The sequence below is a fragment of the Pseudophryne corroboree genome, chromosome 3 (genome assembly GCF_028390025.1).
Source record: "Pseudophryne corroboree isolate aPseCor3 chromosome 3, aPseCor3.hap2, whole genome shotgun sequence".
NCBI classification, from domain to species: domain Eukaryota; kingdom Metazoa; phylum Chordata; class Amphibia; order Anura; family Myobatrachidae; genus Pseudophryne; species Pseudophryne corroboree.
This window is the reverse complement of record NC_086446.1, coordinates 568,357,184-568,378,421: the sequence shown is the minus strand read 5'-3', so window position 1 is coordinate 568,378,421 and position 21,238 is coordinate 568,357,184. Positions and strand designations below refer to the sequence as shown.

General features: G+C 41.7%; 1 protein-coding gene across 1 annotated transcript in view; it reads left to right on the top strand.

Annotated features, from left to right (window-relative positions):
• The window catches only part of LOC135056328 (collagen alpha-1(XIII) chain-like), a 220,543-nt gene extending 200,024 nt beyond the window's left edge, over positions 1–20,519 (top strand). The window contains exon 38 of the mRNA XM_063961321.1: positions 12,604–20,519. Coding sequence (XP_063817391.1) covers positions 12,604–12,636 — 33 coding nt within the window. The 3' untranslated portion in view covers positions 12,637–20,519. The remainder of the gene's footprint in view (positions 1–12,603) is intronic.
• Positions 20,520–21,238: the final 719 nt, after the last annotated feature.

The window sequence follows — 21,238 nt, the reverse complement described above, 5'->3', positions numbered from 1 at the left end:
AGTGGAAGCGAGGGGGAGGCAGAGTCATAAGAGGAGACAGAGAATGAACGGTCAGAAAGGTAGGAAGACAGCCAAGAAAAGGCAGTGTCACGCAGACCAATGGAGTGAAGGATTTGCAGTAGGAGAGGATGGTCCACAGTGACAAAAGCAGCAGAGAGATCCAGTAGAATAAGTAGAGAGTAGTGTCCCTTAGATTTAGCAGCATGGAGGTCATTGCATACTTTTGTAAGGGCAGTTTCAGTGGAGTGGAGAGGACGGAAGCCAGACTGGAATGTGTCAAGCAGTGAGTGTGAGGAAAGAAAGGAAGTAAGGCGGTTGTAGACAATACGCTCAAGGAGTTTGGAGGCATAAGGGAGGAGAGAGATGGGTCGGTAGTTGGAGAGAGTGTTTGGATCAAGTGTAGGTTTTTTAAGAATAGGAGAGATGAGTGCATGCTTGAAGGCAGAGGGGACAGTGCCTGATGAGAGGGACAGATTGAGAAGGTGGGAAAGATGGGAACAAGCAGAAGGAGAGAGGTAGCGGAGGAAGCGGGAGGGGATAGGGTCAAGTGGGGAGGTGGTGAGGGGACAGGAACGAATGAGGGCCATGACTTCCTCTCCAGATGCATGGGAGAAAGATGTCAGAGTAGGTGCGAGGGATGGGGAGGGTTGGTAAGGGATGGGAGAAAGCTGGTTACTGATGGTCTGGTGTGATGTGATGTCCTGACGTATGGAGTCAATTTTGGATGTGAAGTAAGTGGCAAAGTCAAGAGCAGAGAGTGAGGAAGGGAGACGAGGTGGAGGTGGGCAGAGGAGTGAGTTGAGAGTGGTAAAGAGGCGCCGGGGGTTGGAAGACTGGGAGGAGATGAGGTTCTTGAAGTATGACTGTTTAGCAAGAGAAAGGGCAGCACTGAAGGATGAGAGCATAAGTTTGAAATGGAGAAAGTCTGCCTTAGAGCGTAATTTCCTCCAGTGTCGCTCAGCAGTACATGAGCATTTTTGCAGATATCTGGTGCATTTGGTGCGCCAGGGTTGAGGTGTTAATTTGCGAGGGTGAATAGTGGTTGGTGGAGCAACAGAGTCAAGAGCAGAAGTAAGGGATGCATTGTATGTGGAAGTGGCTTGTTTAGGGCATGAGAGAGAGAATAGGAGAGAGAAGTGAGTCAAACAAGGAGGAAAGGAATATGGTGTCAATAGCTTCAATGTTACGCTTAGTGATGGTAGCCTTAGGAGGTAGAGATGGGGAAGTCGAGAGAGATAGGTTAAAGGAGAGCAAGTGGTGGTCAGAGAGGGGAAATGGGGAGTTGGAAAAATCAGAAATATCACAGCGGTGAGTGAAGACCAGATCCAGTGAGCTCCCATTCACATGGGAGGGTGAGGAGGTCCACTGGGAGAGACCAAGTGAAGAGGTGAGGTTAAGGAGTATAGAGGCAGGGGATTGTGTGGGGATGTCAATAGGGATGTTGAAATCACCTAGGATAATGGAGGGAATGTCAGAAGAGAGGAAGTGAGGAAGCCAGGAAGCAAAGTTGTCGATGAATTTGGAAGCAGTGCCAGGGGGGCGGTAAATGACAGCTACTCTAAGATGTACTGGTTGGAAGAGGCGTATAGTATGGACCTCAAATGTAGAGAATGTAAGGGATGCTACTTCTTATTTATCTAGCACCTTCTTGAAGATAATACCTGGAATCTGATTGGTTGCTATGGGCAACATCTCATCTTAAATAGAACTCTCATCTTTGTAAATTTACCCCAAAGAAAGCACAGTTCAGAGTTCTATACAGCTCTCTAAAAGAAAATAAATATAATTGTTTTTTACAATAAGCGACATCACTATGTGTCCCAACTCTACTGCTGATTGAAATTATTTTTCTCTGACGTCCTAAGTGGATGCTGGGGACTCCGTCAGGACCATGGGGAATAGCGGCTCCGCAGGAGACAGGGCACAAAAGTAAAAGCTTTAGGATCAGGTGGTGTGCACTGGCTCCTCCCCCTATGACCCTCCTCCAAGCCTCAGTTAGATTTTTGTGCCCGGCCGAGAAGGGTGCAATCTAGGTGGCTCTCCTAAAGAGCTGCTTAGAGTAAAAGTGTTGTTAGGTTTTTTTATTTTCAGTGAGTCCTGCTGGCAACAGGCTCACTGCATCGAGGGACTTAGGGGAGAGAAGTGAACTCACCTGCGTGCAGGATGGATTGGCTTCTTAGGCTACTGGACACCATTAGCTCCAGAGGGAGTCGGAACACAGGTCTCACCCTGGGGTTCGTCCCGGAGCCGCGCCGCCGACCCCCTTGCAGATGCCGAAAAGTGAAGAGGTCCAGAAACCGGCGGCAGAAGACTTTTCAGTCTTCATAAGGTAGCGCACAGCACTGCAGCTGTGCGCCATTGTTGTCAGCACACTTCATAGCAGCGGTCACTGAGGGTGCAGGGCGCTGGGGGGGGCGCCCTGGGCAGCAATGATAGTACCTTATTCTGGCTAAAAATACATCACATATAGCCCCTGGGGGCTATATGGATGTATTTAACCCCTGCCAGGTCTCAGAAAAACGGGAGAAGAAGCCCGCCGAAAAGGGGGCGGGGCCTATTCTCCTCAGCACACAGCGCCATTTTCCCTCACAGAAATGCTGGTGGGAAGGCTCCCAGGCTCTCCCCTGCACTGCACTACAGAAACAGGGTTAAAACAGAGAGGGGGGGCACTTATTTGGCGATATGACTATATATATTAAAATGCTATAAAGGAAAAACACTTATATAAAGGTTGTCCCTGTATAATTATAGCGTTTTTGGTGTGTGCTGGCAAACTCTCCCTCTGTCTCCCCAAAGGGCTAGTGGGGTCCTGTCCTCTATCAGAGCATTCCCTGTGTGTGTGCTGTGTGTCGGTACGTGTGTGTCGACATGTATGAGGACGATGTTGGTGAGGAGGCGGAGCAATTGCCTGTAATGGTGATGTCACTCTCTAGGGAGTCGACACCGGAATGGATGGCTTATTTAAGGAATTACGTGATAATGTCAACACGCTGCAAGGTCGGTTGACGACATGAGACGGCCGGCAAACCAATTAGTACCTGTCCAGGCGTCTCAAACACCGTCAGGGGCGTTAAAACGTCCTTTTACCTCAGTCGGTCGACACAGACACAGACACGGACACTGACTCCAGTGTCGACGGTGAAGAAACAAACGTATTTTCCTTTAGGGCCACACGTTACTTGTTAAGGGCAATAAAGGAGATGTTACATATTTCTGATACTACAAGTACCACAAAAAAGGGTATTATGTGGAGTGTGAAAAAACTACATGTGGTTTTTCCTGAATCAGATAAATTAAATGAAGTGTGTGATGATGCGTGGGTTTCCCCCGATAGAAAATTATTGGCGGTATACCCTTTCCCGCCAGAAGTTATGGCGCGTTGGGAAACACCCCTTAGGGTGGATAAGGCGCTCACACGCTTATCAAAACAAGTGGCGTTACCGTCTCCAGATACGGCCGCCCTCATGGAGCCAACTGATAGGAGGCTGGAAAATATCCTAAAAAGTATATACACACATACTGGTGTTATACTGCGACCAGCGATCGCCTCAGCCTGGATGGGCAGCGCTGGGGTGGCTTGGTCGGATTCCCTGACTGGAAATATTGATACCCTTGACAGGGACAGTATTTTATTGACTATAGAGCATTTAAAGGATGCATTTCTATATATGCGAGATGCACAGAGGGATATTTGCACTCTGGCATCAAGAGTAAGTGCGATGTCCATATCTGCCAGAAGATGTTTATGGACACGACAGTGGTCAGGTGATGCAGATTCCAAACGGCACATGGAAGTATTGCCGTATAAAGGGGAGGAGTTATTTGGGGTCGGTCCATCGGACCTGGTGGCCACGGCAACAGCTGGAAAATCCACCTTTTTTACCCCAAGTCACATCTCAGCAGAAAAAGACATCGTCTTTTCAGCCTCAGTCCTTTCGTCCCCATAAGGGCAAGCGGGCAAAAGGCCAGTCATATCTGCCCAGGGATAGAGGTAAGGGAAGAAGACTGCAGCAGGCAGCCCATTCCCAGGAACAGAAGCCTTCCACCGCTTCTGCCAAGTCCTCAGCATGACGCTGGGGCCGTACAAACAGGTGCGGTGGGGGGTCGTCTCAAGAGTTTCAGCACGCAGTGGGCTCACTCGCAAGTGGACCCCTGGATCCTACAAGTAGTATCCCAGGGGTACAGATTGGAAATTCGAGACGTCTCTCCCTCGCAGGTTCCTGAAGTTTGCTTTACCAACGTCTCCCTCCGACAGGGAGGCAGTATTGGAAACAATTCACAAGCTGTATTCCCAGCAGGTGATAATCAAAGTACCCCTCCTACAACAAGGAAAGGGGTATTATTCCACACTATATTGTGGTACTGAAGCCAGACGGCTCGGTGAGACCTATTCTAAATCTGAAATATTTGAACACTTACATACAAAGGTTCAAATCAAGATGGAGTCACTCAGAGCAGTGATAGCGAACCAGGAAGAAGGGGACTATATGGTGTCCCTGGACATCAAGGATGCTTACCTCCATGTCCCAATTTGCCCTTCTCACCAAGGGTACCTCAGGTTCGTGGTACAAAACTGTCACTATCAGTTTCAGACGCTGCCGTTTGGATTGTCCACGGCACCCCGGGTCTTTACCAAGGTAATGGCCGAAATGATGATTCTTCTTCAAAGAAAAGGCGTCTTAATTATCCCTTACTTGGACGATCTCCTGATAAGGGCAAGGTCCAGAGAACAGTTGGAGGTCGGAGTAGCACTATCTCAAGTAGTTCTACGACAGCACGGGTGGATTCTAAATATTCCAAAATCGCAGCTGTCTCCGACGACACGTCTGCTGTTCCTAGGGATGATTCTGGACACAGTCCAGAAAAAGGTGTTTCTCCCGGAGGAGAAAGCCAGGGAGTTATCCGAGCTAGTCAGGAACCTCCTAAAACCAGGAAAAGTGTCAGTGCATCATTGCACAAGGGTCCTGGGAAAAATGGTGGCTTCTTACGAAGCGATTCCATTCGGCAGATTTCACGCAAGAACTTTTCAGTGGGATCTGCTGGGAAAATGGTCCGGATCGCATCTTCAGATGCATCAGCGGATAACCCTGTCTCCAAGGACAAGGGTGTCTCTTCTGTGGTGGCTGCAGAGTGCTCATCTACTAAAGGGCCACAGATTCGGCATTCAGGACTGGGTCCTGGTGACCACGGATGCCAGCCTGAAAGGCTGGGGAGCAGTCACACAAGGAAAAAATTTCCAGGGAGTGTGATCAAGTCTGGAGACTTCTCTCCACATAAATATACTGGAGCTAAGAGCAATTTACAATGCTCTAAGCTTAGCAAGACCTCTGCTTCAAGGTCAGCCGGTATTGATCCAGTGGGACAACATCACGGCAGTCGCCCACGTAAACAGACAGGGCGGCACAAGAAGCAGGAGGACAATGGCAGAAACTGCAAGGATTCTTCGCTGGGCGGAAAATCATGTGATAGCACTGTCAGCAGTGTTCATTCCGGGAGTGGACAACTGGGAAGCAGACTTCCTCAGCACGACCTCCACCCGGGAGAGTGGGGACTTCATCGGGAAGTCTTCCACATGATTGTGAACCGTTGGGAAAGACCAAAGGTGGACATGATGGCGTCCCGCCTGAACAAAAAAACTGGACAGGTATTGCGCCAGGTCAAGAGACCCTCAGGCAATAGCTGTGGACGTTCTGGTAACACCGTGGGTGTACCAGTCGGTGTATGTGTTCCCTCCTCTGCTTCTCATACCTAAGGTACTGAGAATTATAAGACGTAGAGGAGTAAGAACTATACTCGTGGCTCCGGATTGGCCAAGAAGGACTTGGTACCCGGAACTTCAAGAGATGCTCACAGAGGACTCATGGCCTCTGCCGCTAAGAAGGGACTTGCTTCAGCAAGTACCATGTCTGTTCCAAGACTTACCGCGGCTGTGTTTGACGGCATGGCGGTTGAACGCCGGATCCTAAGGGAAAAAGGCATTCCGGAAGAGGTCATTCCTACCCTGGTCAAAGCCAGGAAGGAGGTGACCGCACAACATTATCACCACATGTGGCGAAAATATGTTGCGTGGTGTGAGGCCAGGAAGGCCCCACGAAGAAATTTCAACTCGGTCGATTCCTGCATTTCCTGCAAACAGGAGTGTCTATGGGCCTCAAATTGGGGTCCATTAAGGTTCAAATTTCGGCCCTGTCGATTTTCTACCAGAAAGAATTGGCTTCAGTTCCTGAAGTCCAGAAGTTTGTCAAGGGAGTACTGCATATACAACCCCCTTTTGTGCCTCCAGTGGCACTGTGGGATCTCAACGTAGTTCTGGGATTCCTCAAATCACATTGGTTTAAACCGCTCAAATCTGTGGATTTGAAATATCTCACATGGAAAGTGACCATGATGTTGGCCCTGGCCTCGGCCAGGCGAGTGTCAGAATTGGCGGCTTTGTCTCACAAAAGCCCATATCTGATTGTCCATTCGGACAGGGCAGAGCTGCGGACTCGTCCCCAGTTTCTCCCTAAGGTGGTGTCAGCGTTTCACCTGAACCAGCTTATTGTGGTACCTGCGGCTACTAGGGACTTGGAGGACTCCAAGTTGCTAGATGTTGTCAGGGCCCTGAAAATATAGGTTTCCAGGACGGCTGGAGTCAGGAAAACTGACTTGCTGTTATCCTGTATGCACCCAACAAACTGGGTGCTCTTGCTTCTAAGCAGACGATTGCTAGTTGGATGTGTAGTACAATTCAGCTTGCACATTCTGTGGCAGGCCTGCCACAGCCAAAATATGTAAATGCCCATTCCACAAGGACGGTGGGCTCATCTTGGGCGGCTGCCCGAGGGGTCTCGGCTTTACAACTTTGCCGAGCTGCTACTTGGTCAGGGGCACACCCTGGCTGAGGAGGACCTGGAGTTCTCTCACTCGGTGCTGCAGAGTCATCCGCACTCTCCCGCCCGTTTGGGAGCTTTGGTATAATCCCCATGGTCCTGACGGAGTCCCCAGCATCCACTTAGGACGTCAGAGAAAATAAGAATTTACTTACCGATAATTCTATTTCTCGTAGTCCGTAGTGGATGCTGGGCGCCCATCCCAAGTGCGGATTGTCTGCAATACTTGTACATAGTTATTGTTACAAAAATCGGGTTATTATTGTTGTGAGCCATCTTTTCAGAGGCTCCGCTGTTATCATGCTGTTAACTGGGTTCAGATCACAGGTTGTACAGTGTGATTGGTGTGGCTGGTATGAGTCTTACCCGGGATTCAAAATCCTTCCTTATTGTGTACGCTCGTCCGGGCACAGTATCCTAACTGAGGCTTGGAGGAGGGTCATAGGGGGAGGAGCCAGTGCACACCACCTGATCCTAAAGCTTTTACTTTTGTGCCCTGTCTCCTGCGGAGCCGCTATTCCCCATGGTCCTGACGGAGTCCCCAGCATCCACTACGGACTACGAGAAATAGAATTATCGGTAAGTAAATTCTTATTATTTACTTTTAGAGAGCTGTGTAAAACTCTGAACTGTGCTTTTCGTTGTGTGCGTTGGAGACACTGATCAAATCATTTTCTGTGTTCACATTTCTACTTGTAGGGATCATCTAAAAAAAGTAGTTCTTAAACTAGAAGCATTGTTTGACTTTACAATAGAGACTTCACACATGCGCAGTGGTGGTTTTCAAAAGTGACACTTGGTGGACGAACACCAGTATTGCACCCTCCGGAGACTCAATTCATTACACAGTGACTGAATACGCCACACTAAGACAAGGCGCAGGCAAACGTAATGTGACTAGTTTTTCCCACTACATGCCACATGGAGGATAGATGAGTGTGGCTACATCTGTATTTATACTAGACAAAATGATAGCTCTCAGCTGTGGATACTGCAGAAAGAGGAGCAGACAGAGAGCAGATAGCTTTAATTCTGATTGTGTGTGACAATGGTGGATATTCATCAAAGCTTGGAGAGTGATAAAGTGGATGGAGATAAAGTACCAACCAATCAGCTCCTAACTGTCATCTTACAGACTGTGTTTGAAAAATGACAGGAGCTGATTGGTTGTTAGTTTATCTCTCTCCACTCTATCTCCAAGCTTTCATACATAACCCCCTGTGACTGACCATGTCTGGCAATCTATAGAAGTGAGGGTGTCAGTGTCAGAGGTATGTCAGTCCCGGACCCACAAATTCTGATGGCAGCCCTGAGTGTGGGTCTGAGAAAAGTGCAGATTTTCAGCACACTACATAATACATCCTGGGATGTGTCTTATACTAAATATGGGCTTTGTTACACTAGGTCCCTTACAATAAATTTGAAAGGAAGATTATCATTTATTGTGGTGATTCTTTTTTAATATAAATAATGATCACAAAGGTTAATTTTGCTTTTTACAGTTATAGATTTCTCACCTCCCTAGAACTTTTATTATGCCTAAAAAAATCAGATCTTGCCCTGGCTTCATGTATTTCAGAAGTGCATGTTGACGCCAGTAATCTGTTTACACTAAATCTGACAGAATAGCAGAATTTTGATTGAACCATTTTCTGAAAAGAGTCTATGTAACGCAAGGGCCAGATTACATTTATTGAGGATGACAGACTCTTGTAAATTGGCTAGTTTTACTTTCCAATTTGCACAAACACAATTATTTTGTACAGTAGGTAATAGTCTTAGACCATGGGAAATATAAATAGCTGAAGATGGCTTCAAAGGCTGCATAGTAATCTTTTCAGTAGTAGTGATTTTCGTTCAAGTGTACAGTTGCAGAACGAAAAAGGGCACGGGACCAGCAAAATATTTGCTAATTTCCCAAGCAAAGCACTGCTTAACTCAAAACAAGGAAAGGCTAATAATTAAGTCCACATTTTTAGAGAATTGACCCATTAACATGTTCTAAAAGTATTTGTCTAGTGTCAATTTCCGACACTCTACATGCTTGATACAAGACAGTAAAGTTGTATAGGAATGTTCATTAATTACATAGGGGCTAATTCAGCTAACCCCGCAGAAGTGTGCAAATCGCTATTTGATGATTTTCGCACTTCTGAGCCTGCGCGCACGGCTTTGTGCGCATGCGTGAGGTCTTAAACTGTGATTGCGCACGATCGCAATTTAAGAACTGGTGGGGTACAATGATGGAGCGTCAACGCCATGTTTTATGGGCATCGGTGCACTGGTTCCGGGGTGCAGTCCAGACAATGCAGGCGTGTTTGTACTGTTTGTGGGGCAGCCTGCGGTGGCTGCGTGACGCCACATACAGCTGCTGCAACCCAAAATATGGATGCTCTCCGATTGTCTTCACAGCTAGGCTGCATAGGCAAGGGGCAACCCTAATCATGCAAATGTATCACTCTATAGCAATGCGCTTGCATGTTAGCAGGGGGGGCAGGTCCCGGTATGTGGAGCAGACTTGCCCTGTGCTGGGCGTCCACCTGCATGTTAGAGAAAAGGGTTGTAGTTGTGCGATTTGTCGCACAATTACAACCCATGGTGAATTAGGCCCATACAACACTATGCTGTGAGGAAGTTTTGGAACACTACATTTCTTATGCATCTACATATTTTCAAGATGCAACAAGCAGAACACCAGATAACATTATAGAGGAATCATAGAAGGACAGTTTTCTCACAAAGTACACATGAATTACAAAAATTAGATGTTCTAATTTTTGTGCTCATTTAAGGACAATGTCTCTTTATTAATCGCTTTAAATGGCACAACGCCAACATTCTGCAAAATTGTCACATGCCAATTAGGATGAAGGCAAAATTAATTAATTCTTCAGTTATTATTAATTAAACAGTATTAAAAAAATGCATATTCATTTGTGATTGGATAGATTCTGGATGTTAATGTTACCTGAGGTTTCCAATACTTTGTATCTGTAACTTCCTGGTTTCCCTGTCCCTCGTTAGTGATAAAGTATTGCTGTGGCATAGCTATAAAGTTGACTTAATCACAAATTGTCCATATCTCATTATCTGAAAATCTGGGCTTAATACATTACTGTAGCTAACACCCACAAGGTTGCAATATCAATGCACCTCAAGCCTTTTTACCCAGTGTTTACTGGTATATCCTCCCCAGTTGTCACCAATGACATTTTCAGCTAATGTTGCATTCTTAGGGTGGTATTCAAATTATATATCACGCCCAATCTCCTTTCTAAAGTGATCCCCGCTATTGCACATATCGCACCCATAGTAATCAGATTTAGCTGCGTAAAGGGTTGGGCGTCTCGCTACCCCTGGGGGTAGCAAGTTGAACTGATGAAACCACACTCGTCAGCAGAAACAGAACGGGTGTGAAAAGGGGTGAAAAGAATTGAATACCACCCTTATTAGAGTCATCCCTAAAAATCACCAGTTGTCAGTTTTTTCTTTACCTCTTTCCATACTTGATTTGTACCAGATCTTTGTTACCTCCATCCATAACTTCAAATGTTCTCTTTTTCTCCTTGAACTCACCACCCAAGTTCTAGGATTTCAAAACTAACCCACGTTTATGTTTTCTTTTGCAGTGATCGTTCTAACCTGGGATTGTCCTGTGTGTCTGTACATAGAATATTTATTTTTATACAGTGTTCCATAGAAAAAAAGACACACCAAACTTTTTGCATTTTGTACAGAAATACTAAAAGGTTTCCTCGTTTTTGAACCATTTGTGTATATTTTTTTTGTTGCTTTTCTAATATTTGTGAAAAAAATTGCTGCTGTATTTGCATGATATTTGTGCACAGTTATTAAATACCGCTTTTTAAGTTATTATACTTTGGTGCCAAAAGTACATCAGAAAAATTATGGCCGTTTTCCTGAGTATGATGGTTAATAAAAATACATTGTTTCACACCAATGGTATTTAACATGAATACATTTATTTAATGTCACTGTAAAATTTCTCTAATTTCTGTAAGCTATGATTTTAATACAGCAGCCCATAGAAGGGTAAGATAAAATAAAATAAAAATAATAATAATATAATATAACATTACATTTCAGGCAAGCAAAATCCAAAATTCAGATCTCTTTTTTTATGTTTGTAATGTTAAATGTATCAGTCACCAACCTTCCCTATATTGTCCAGCCATAATTTACAGTCTAACCCCTTCTTAGCTGGGTCATTTTTAAAAGATCTTTGTTTTAAAGGTGCGTGATAAACCCTGACTCTGAACAAAAGCACTGTGTAACTGGATTGAACAATCTTTGTACAAAATTAAAACCATCTGTCATGTAGACGGTGCGGATTTTAGTTTGCTCTGAGGTCTTGGGATAACCAAAGTACATAAATGCTACTCCAAAACTATGGTGTTTTTAAAGATTGCTTGCTTGGTTTTATTATATTGTGATTTCTGCGTGTTACGCATGGTTATGCCCTGTATTACTGTACTTCAAATTTACGTCCATTTTTTTGACCTGTACAAAGCAGCTCTTACATTGTTATTACCACGTGTTCTAGAATGCTGATGAACTGCAACATATATTATTCTTGTAAATCTACAAAAAGAGGAAATACTTTACAATCTCAATTTTTGCATTCTTACGTAAGGGATACTATGCTAGGGATTGATCACAAATGCATTTAGATAATTTAGTTATTGCAAATCCACAAACAATAAACAATAAAGTTTAACATAATATCTGGTGTTAAAAGCCCAAGGTCTTTTAATTACATTCTGAAAGGATGTTCAAAGACACGAACATAAGAGAAATTTGCATTCTTTTTTCTCTCGTAAATTTCACATTGCACTATGTAAAACCCTTATTTATCAATGTATTAACCAAGAAACCAATGGATGTAGTAATATATATATATTCTATATATTATATTTTTTCTTTCTAGAATAATAGTCAGTGTAATATTATATAAATTTGGTCAAAATGCAAAAAAAATATTAATTGTGCCTCTATTTTCTGAGAAATTATAATGTCCCAAGCAATATGATGCCATTCAGGCTACTAACACACAGTTTATTATTTGGAGATACTTCTCTAAGAAGTCTGGATTTATCGTAAATGAGGACAGTCATAAAAATATGTTGTAATGTGTGCATTTAAGCATATTTGAACCTTTTGGTTTATTTTTATTATGCATACATTTGTATTATATTTATATTATATTGTATCTCATCTTTTGGTATGTTAAATAGTAATATATTGTTAGCCGGCCAGAGCAATTGTAACTATATATTGCTGATTTCAAAGGCTATCCTATATGGCTGGCTATAATAGTCCAAAAAAGATAAAATAAAATAAACCCTAAATAAATAGATATCAGCTGTGACCCAAGTCAAAAACAAAATAGTTTCATTTATGTAGTAAAAGTTTCTTATGTTTATTTTGCATGTTATAGTGACCTAAATAATGAGTGGCATACAAAGGGTCATCAATTTAATAACACAATTACACACACACTGTATTACTACCTCAGTTTGAATTGTAAAGATTACCACATAACAATTCATAAATTTCAACTATTTTCAAAAAGATTAAAAAGTAATTGTCTAATTGCCAAAGTATAATAGTAATAGTACCAAATTTTGATTATGCCTGGTATAAAACCTTGTCAGTGCTGCTTTATTTTCAAAAGCTTACTCACAAAAGCACCTTTATTTGGTACTTTAAGGGTCAGACTCCATGGCTAATTGCCAAAAAGTGAAGCTGGATACAACTCAGTAAATCTGATTTTGGTCTACATATGTGGAAGATAAGGACAAGAGTCTCCTAGGCTTGATGACTTCAGGACGTCCATCTTCTGGTGAAAAAGTCTTGGTCACCATTTGGAAACAACAAAGGAGATGAGTTGCATTGCACAATGAGTTTCATTGTGTCGCTACTGCAAAACTCTTTTCTTTTAGCCATAAGGATAGACGGTAGGGCAAGAAAGAGAATTGTTGCACTGTGTTTATGGTGTTCTCTTAGTGGTTCCCATAATATTGTACTATTTGAAGAGCCCATTATGTGTGACATAATGGTTACCGATAACTGGAGAGACTATTTCTACAGGACAGTTCCATTAAATGAACTCCAGCAGTGTCTTTTGGAGATACAAATATTTTTACTGTCGGGGAAAGACTGTAGAGTAATGACGAGAACCAGAAGGTATTTTTGCCAAAATGGCTTTTGATGATTCCACCATAACTCACCCACTGCCTATAATCTCCAACATGCAAATGTTTGTATCTTATTTAGGAATTCCATTTGCTACTATTTTTCAACACACTTATTTAAACTTTTTTTTATGTGATGATTTCATCTGTTTTTTCTTAGAGCTCTGATGCATATTTTTATTTGCTGATTTAGATATAGCTGCTATAAAATGTATAGAAATATGAGACACGTGTAATCGTGTGTGTATATATATATATATATATATATACACACACACACACACAGTATGATTTGCCCAAATACTTGCTGTATAATCATAGTAAAAATAGATTTTTATATGAAATTATTACTTTGTTGACCAGGTCGACCAGGTCCTACTACTACGCATACATGCTATACTCTGATAGATGACCTCGGAATGGGGTTTTTCTATTAAACTGCAGTATTCCAGGTAATTCCTTTGCCAATTTTAGAATTTATATGGGATTTTTCCATTTAACCCCTTCACTGCCAGATGTGCTCAATCAGAGTACTGTTCCACTAAGGGGTTGGCATTACATTTTGACAAAAAGTACAGTAAGCTATGATAGATCCGAAAAATACAAATTTTTGGTTAAAGTATTACAGGGATATAGATTTTTGGAGGGAAATTCATTGTTCTTGCTCAAAATTCTGTATTGGTTGAGGGAGCCAAATTAAGGCAAAATGCCTAGTTTTACAATTTGTAGCAGCCTGTGGAATTAATTTGCTTCTGTTTTGTTCTTGGTAACAAAAACATTTTTTTTATGTATTCTACAGGATGGCAAGGGTTCTCTTTTTTATATACTTTCTTACTATGTTTTTCTTTTGTTTTGTTTTTAAATAATTGACAGAGCTGTAGCTGGTATGCCTTTTTATGTTAAAATGTAAATAGTATGATGATATAAAGATGTGATAACAGTATTATCACACACAGCTGTTTCAGTGTAGTGTTTCCATTTTGTATTTCCTTATATTTCTTTTGTCCTGTGTAAATGGTGCCAGGTTTGGACTCCCTGGTCATATTGCATGTATCACTGAGTTTGTAAGTGAAAATAATTAAGGTCCTGATTCAGAGAGCAGCGCACAAGCAGCTTTGCAATTCCGTCCATCAAAATGCAAATGCAGCGGGAGGTGTCTATATGAAATAGACACCACCTGCATTGCATTTGCAATCCGAGTGCAGCATCCATAGACGCTGCTTTGGACCACCGATTGCAATGGATGCAGGTTTTGCCAGGCTGTGTAAGCTGAGGTTTACTCAACCTGACCAGTTCCTGGCAGCTTGCGATGCCAGGAAATATGCACGCAGCCACGCAGATCCTGGCCCTACCGGGGTCCCGTTTCCGGGAACGCTTGCCAGGAACCCTCCCTTTCCACCTTCCAATTGTCGCAGCTTGTCAATCAAGCTGCGGCTGGAAGACACAGCTAGCGTACTCGCAGACGGAGGGCTGCACATGCACAGAACGCAATTGGGTTCGTGAACATCTCTGAATCAGGCCCTAAGCCTCAATAAGGTACAAACTTGAACATGACATATTTCTGCACATTTTCATGCATAGCTGTTTGCTGAATTTAGTATATGGAAAGAAATAAAACTGTGCATGTGGCAAGAACAAAAAGTTTGGGCATCCTGTCAGACAGTACTCACTGAAATCACAGCTTCAAATTTGTGTATCCTGCTAAGCTTATATCTATGTTTGCCTCAGGAATGCTTTCCAGTCTTTCTTGCAGAAACATTTAAGCTTAGAACTATCCACAGGTCTCATAACTTGCACTCCATGTTTGAGAGGCAGGCAGTCAATTTACCGCCTGTCGGGATCCCGGCGGTCAGGAAACTGACGCCGGAATCCTGACATCAGCTGAAATACCGGCAGTCGGAGTCCTGACCGCAGGCTGGTTACCCCTCTTGGGTGGTGGTCCACACCACCACCTGGAGGGGAACGGTCACCACCGGGCCCGAAGCGTGGCGAGCACGCGAGGGGGACACGCTGCACTCGCTGCCAGGATCCCGGCATCGGTCTCCTGACTGCCGAGATCCCGACCGCTGGGATATCGTACTGATCCCGTTTGAGATCTTCAAACACGTTTTCAGTTATATAATATGGGGACTGTGAAGGTGATTCCAATACTTTAGTATGTCACATATTTTAAATTCTTCTCCAGTATTTCTCCAAATGTAGCTGCTGGTTGTGGCCATAGGTAACATTTTAATAGTACTTTGATCAAGAAAGTGTCTGGTTTATCTATGTATTATTTTCATGCTTCAGACACTGACTTTTGGTATGAGGTCACAGGAAAGTTTTCTCTCTAACAATGCTTCCATGTAGATCTTCTTTTATTTAAGCAACACTGTACTATGTACCAGCAATCCGCTTCTCCAGTTTCAGATTTCTAGATTCCCTTTATCTTCCATCTTTTCACAGTGGAGCATTCAGATATAGTTTTAGAACCCTCACCTATCTTTTAATACTTATAAGTCCTTGGGTGAAATGTATCAAACCTTAGAGGGAGTTAAAGTGGAGAACAATATAATGGTGTATGGGATTCGTCAAGCCGCAGTCGTCGATATACCTAGCACCCCAATCCACACCCAATCCTGCCCAGTTAGGATAGTATGAAAATGTGAATTGAAAAGTAGGCAAGGAACATATGGGCTACAATTTAACAGGCACAAAGTATGCGCAAAGTATGCAGTGAATCTAAATACAATAATAACAAAATTATCAAATAATTATTAAATGATTGCATATTACAAAGGTGGTATGAATAAACCAACAAAAACAAATAGATATTCTTAAAGTGGTCTAATCTGTTCGTCTCTCGGTTCTTACTTCTTGCTTTCATTTTCTTTTCCTCTGAGAAGTTGCCCAAAGCAACCAATCAGCTTGTGTCAATTTGTAAACTGTGATAGATAAATGACAGTAGCTGATTGGATGCAATGGGCAACTTCTCCACTTTATAACTCACTAAAGTTTGATACATATCTCACTTGTCAATTTCTTAGAGGTGCAAATGCTTGTCACAACCATCTGAGGTGCATATTTACATATTCACCTATATGATTGTTTTCCCCAGGCGTAATTTAATCACTTAACTGACAATTTTGCCTTCAAAACCATTCATAGCATTGTTTTTTACATTTTTTAATATAATATAGTTTAAAAATTATTTTTTTTAAATATTTAAATATTATATTATGCACATCTGCAGAATGGATCTCCTCATCAAAAACTGGGGTACATAGTGGGGTGGCATGGTCGCATGTGATCTGACCATGCCAGTTACTGTAAGTGGTTAAGCCTATCTAGTCAATCAATTTTTAAGTTTTTAGATAGATAGATAGATAGATAGATAGATAGATAGATAGATAGATAGATAGATAGATAGATAGATAGATATTACATACTCTTTTAATTTAAAAGTTTAAGTGACATAGTGGGAGGGGAACCGAAGGCAAGAAGTGAAGTGGGGGAAGTGGTACAGAAGGGATTAATAAATCCAGCAAATAAATGGGACATGTAAGCCATTCAGTATTACATCATTAAAACAACAGTAGACACTAGAAGTTTAATCAAGATTTTAAATGATTAATGAATCAACTGGAAGGGTGCCCAAATTTTTCTACATGATACAGTCACTGTTTTTACAATCTATGAATTTCATAAAACATATAGTAAGTGTGCATTCAAATGTGCTTAAATATGTTTCCTTGTCAATGTTGGGTTAATATATTTTCCCACAGAGAAACAGTGAAATGCAATTTTAGCGGGGATACCTAAACCTACAACTGCATTGAGCATAACTTTTTTAGATGCAATCCAGTTGTTTTAATTCCAATTAATAATGACAGTTTACAAACAATAGTCCAAAACATTACATGTATATGGATACAATGGTGGGATATTTATGGAAGATTCTGCACAGGAAAAAGGTGTATAGTAACAAAATTTTCAAGTATTAGTTTAAAAATTGAAAAGTAAAAGGGTGATTGCATCGGATCATGACGCCTTTTTCCTGGGCAACTGTTTCAAATAACTATAATACACATATATCTGTACACACATTTAAAAGGGCTACATATATTCTATTTCTTTGAACTATAATAAACAGTCAGCATTGTGTTTATATAACACAACTGGTCTGAAGCCAGCTATGTTCAATGCTCTTAGTGGCTCCCTATGTACATCAGTAGCCTTACGATAAAAAAAAAAAGGCACTTCAAATAACATACATGTACTGTAACGATTGCAACCAATTACAAATTTGCTTCATTAGCTTAATTTGCACTAGCATGGTCAAAATACAATCTGATTGGTTGCCACAGACTGCACCATATTTGTGTACTTTATACAGAAACTATTAAAAAGATATTTGCCATTCCAAATATCTTGAGGTTTGACAGTTTCCTGAAACTTTAGTTTTGAATTTTTGTACCATATTATCGCAAACATTTATATTTTAGAACCCTTCACTAGCCACAAGAAAGCAAGCTGCTAGATTAATAGAGCATATACAAATATAATAAATTAATTTTCATGAAATAAAATGATAACTAATAAGTATTATGCAATGTTGTCTAAAGCTCAAAACTAAAATGTATATCAAGATAATGAAATAAATAAAATGTATATTCGAAGTATCTTGCTAGTATAGCAAATTGACTAATCAAATATGCCATACTGCTCCCTCTTTGGGCAGTCCACATCTGCCTATAGAATTACAAGGTTAACACATTTTAGCTACCTTTGTTTTATTTCCATGAACAACATATTGTATCGTTTTTTATCCTCTATGCGGACAGTTGTATTTTTTAATGCAGTTAGTATTGTTCTTGTGCAATATAGCAATATTTAATTATAAAGTTTGGAATATTGCTATAGTCTGCAAATTATGATCAATTAAATGTTTTCTGAAAGTGGCATTTACAGGAAATAAACAATGTGATTGTAATATAACTTTTGGCAGATAGCAGAGAACACTATTTTTTTTTATTTGTTGAACCTGTTGAAACGTTTATGCAACAATTTTTGTTATTTTTCTTGTGTTATGAGAAAAGTTGTATTATATTAAAATTAATTTGTATTATAATCTCACTTTGATATATTGCAGACTGCAAAGAGGACATTTTGTTTGTTTTGTACACTCTAGTATTAAAAGAAAACCCAGTGTGGTTATTATTTAAAATGAACTTCAGGTATATTTGCATACTGTACATGTCAATTTTCTAGAGACTGTCATTTTGCAAACAGGGTTTATACTATTTTTGCATGTTTTCTCCAACAGTTTCTGAGTAAATATTGTAATGTTTGTTACATCAATGTCTAATTTGGTAAGAGATATTGCTAAGAAACTCCTTGGAGTTATTGAAGATATGCTGTTTCTGTTAAGCTGGGTACACACTTATTTAAGCCCTGGCTGATCAGATTAAACACTCCCGATGAGCCAAGCGGTGTGTAACCAGCCGTTACCCCCCCCCCCCCCCTGACCTCCTGTGAGATGGCGGCAGCAGAGGGCGGTGGGGTGTTTGTAAGCAGCTCCTCTGTGTGGATCAGGAGGTCAGCTGTGCAGCACCTAAGATGCGACCTCCCGTATCCCGACCACAGCAGGAGCGTTATAAACCATTTATCAGCTATTACTCCTTTATCTGCACTACATGCACACCCAGGGGCAACAACAACTATACAGGGCCCCGGTAATGGAAGGGGGTGTGGCCAGGCCCCATCTTTTACAAAAAAACAAAACTATTAATTATGTGTGGCCGCAAAGGTGACGCACGCCATGGCGGGGGTGGTAGGCAGGTGCGATCACCTCCCCACCGCACATAAGGGAGAGGCTGACTGCTGCCTCTCTCTCTAGCCCAACACACCGGCAGCATGTGCTGCTTTGGAGGGGGGAGCCGGTAAAGCAGTAAGCCTATCTTCCTGCCTGCCCGCTGTCTGCAACGAGGAAGGGGGGGCAGCGGGACCTGACCCCCGCCAGGGCTCTCCAGCAGACCTGGGCCCGAGTAGAGTACCCCCCTTCTCATCACCACTGTGCACACCTATACAATAAATAGCTGTTCACCGGATATTGGGTGAACAGCCGTCATTCTGTGAATCATACTGCGGTAGATGCAATATGTTGCATCGCCATGTTGCTGGTCCCACCATCGAATGGTGTGCCCAGCTTTAGTTACACAATGTAAGCAACTGTCTGCCTGCTTGCTGTGCCTGCACGTGTAGATTGTCACAGTTGACCAATGTAAATAGATTACATCAGTTAGTACTTTACTCATACAGTGGCCTTTATACAGTATATATAATAAAGTGCTCTACTTGCCTCTCAGGACATATAACCTCAACCAGAAATAAGACAAGGTCCCTTTATTTTGCTACAAACCTATAAAGTCAAGTAGTCCTGTCTGACATCACCTTTAGCGTTCTTATATTATGTAGCGTTTTGTAATAATATGTTATTTGTAGTCATATTCTTTATTACAGTCATTGGAGGCTCATATTAGTCTAAAATCTCTTCTGAGTATGACTATACAGAAAGCAACCTTTCATTTGCCATGAACCGAACACAGGCATCTATAGGTCGCACTTGTATTTATATGGTTGTTATAAGAAAAGGGTGCCTCATATTCATATGTTCACTTCGGGGGCTGCTTACAAACCACACCCCAACCTCTATTCTGCTGTAAGGTCAAAGAAAAAACTTATGTCACTCAAAGCTACAGCATTACCCACAATTCATTTCAGGAACTTATCTCATCCTTGTTCTTTGAAATATGGCCATGGTAAGAGGACAGTAGCCATTTTGCGATCTTCAAGTTGATTTTTAATATTGGACATTGATGTAAACTGAACAATAAGTCCATAGTAGTTATGTCACTACATCATATTGTTTGTATTGGATCTAGCATTTTAATTGACTTCTATTTGCAACTTTTTAGTAACATATTTATCGCCATCTTTGCTCTGTGTCGTGTGTGAAAATATGGCCTCTTTGTAAAGTTGAGATACTGCCCTCCACTCTGGAAGCCGTTAACTTGATGTATATATGTATATATTTAAAAGAATGCAAAAGTATACATTCAAATACTGTATCTGTTCTGATCAACTGAAGAAATGAAGGATCTCCCGTTGTCACCCATGAGTTGACATTTAGCTTGCTTACGTATTATTGTAATTGTTTTCTTTCCACTTAGTAGTTCCTGCCTTTTTGTTGTGGAAATCCTAAAATGTCTATTTTACAGTTATGTAATTTGTACTGTATAGCATTTTCTTATCTACATTATACAGTATTGTATTTTAGCATTACCTGATGTATATATTTTATTATTTTTTATTTTTTAGTAAAAACTCATTTATGTATAACTTTTTCAAGTGTATTGGCATCAGCTGACTAAATAAATTAATTATTAAGCAATTCTCAGGATGACAATTATTTAATTAAAAATGTTATATTTTTACTGACAATTGACCTGAAACATGTAATGTATCTGTTATTATCAGCTTACTTATTTGGAAAAGGATGCAGTCAGAATGCTGGCTGTCAGGATAGCGACACCTGTTGAAAGCCCTATGCCGGAACTCCGAAAGACGCAGGAGACCGACGCCGGAATCCTGACAGCCGGCATCCTGACAGCCGGCATCCCAACCAAATGCATAGCTGCCGGGGTAGGTTTAGGGTCGGAGGAGGTGGGGTTAGACTGCGAGGGAGGGTTAGGTTTAGGCTGGGGGTGCGGTTGGTTAGGGTTAGGCTGCAGGGAGGGAGGGATAGGGGCAGGCTGCTGGGGAAGGAGGGTTAGGTTTAGGAGCGGGGATGGGGACTTAGGTTTAGGCACCTCCAGGGGGATGGTTAGGGTCAGGCAAGAGGGAGGGAGGTTAGGGTTAGGCTGCTGCAAAGGAGGGTTAGGGGGTAGGGAAGGGGGAAGAACACCACTCACTCATCCCTGTAGGTCTTTTATACATGCACCAGCATTTCATACTGGACCCATTTGGAAAGTGTTTTTGCTATCTTCCCCTACCTATCTAACGTCCATCTACTGTAGAATCCCTGTTTATGTGGAAAGAAGAGTTACTGTACAATGAAAAACAGGCAATATGCTTATATATAATATATGTTGGATAAATTCCCTGGAACTG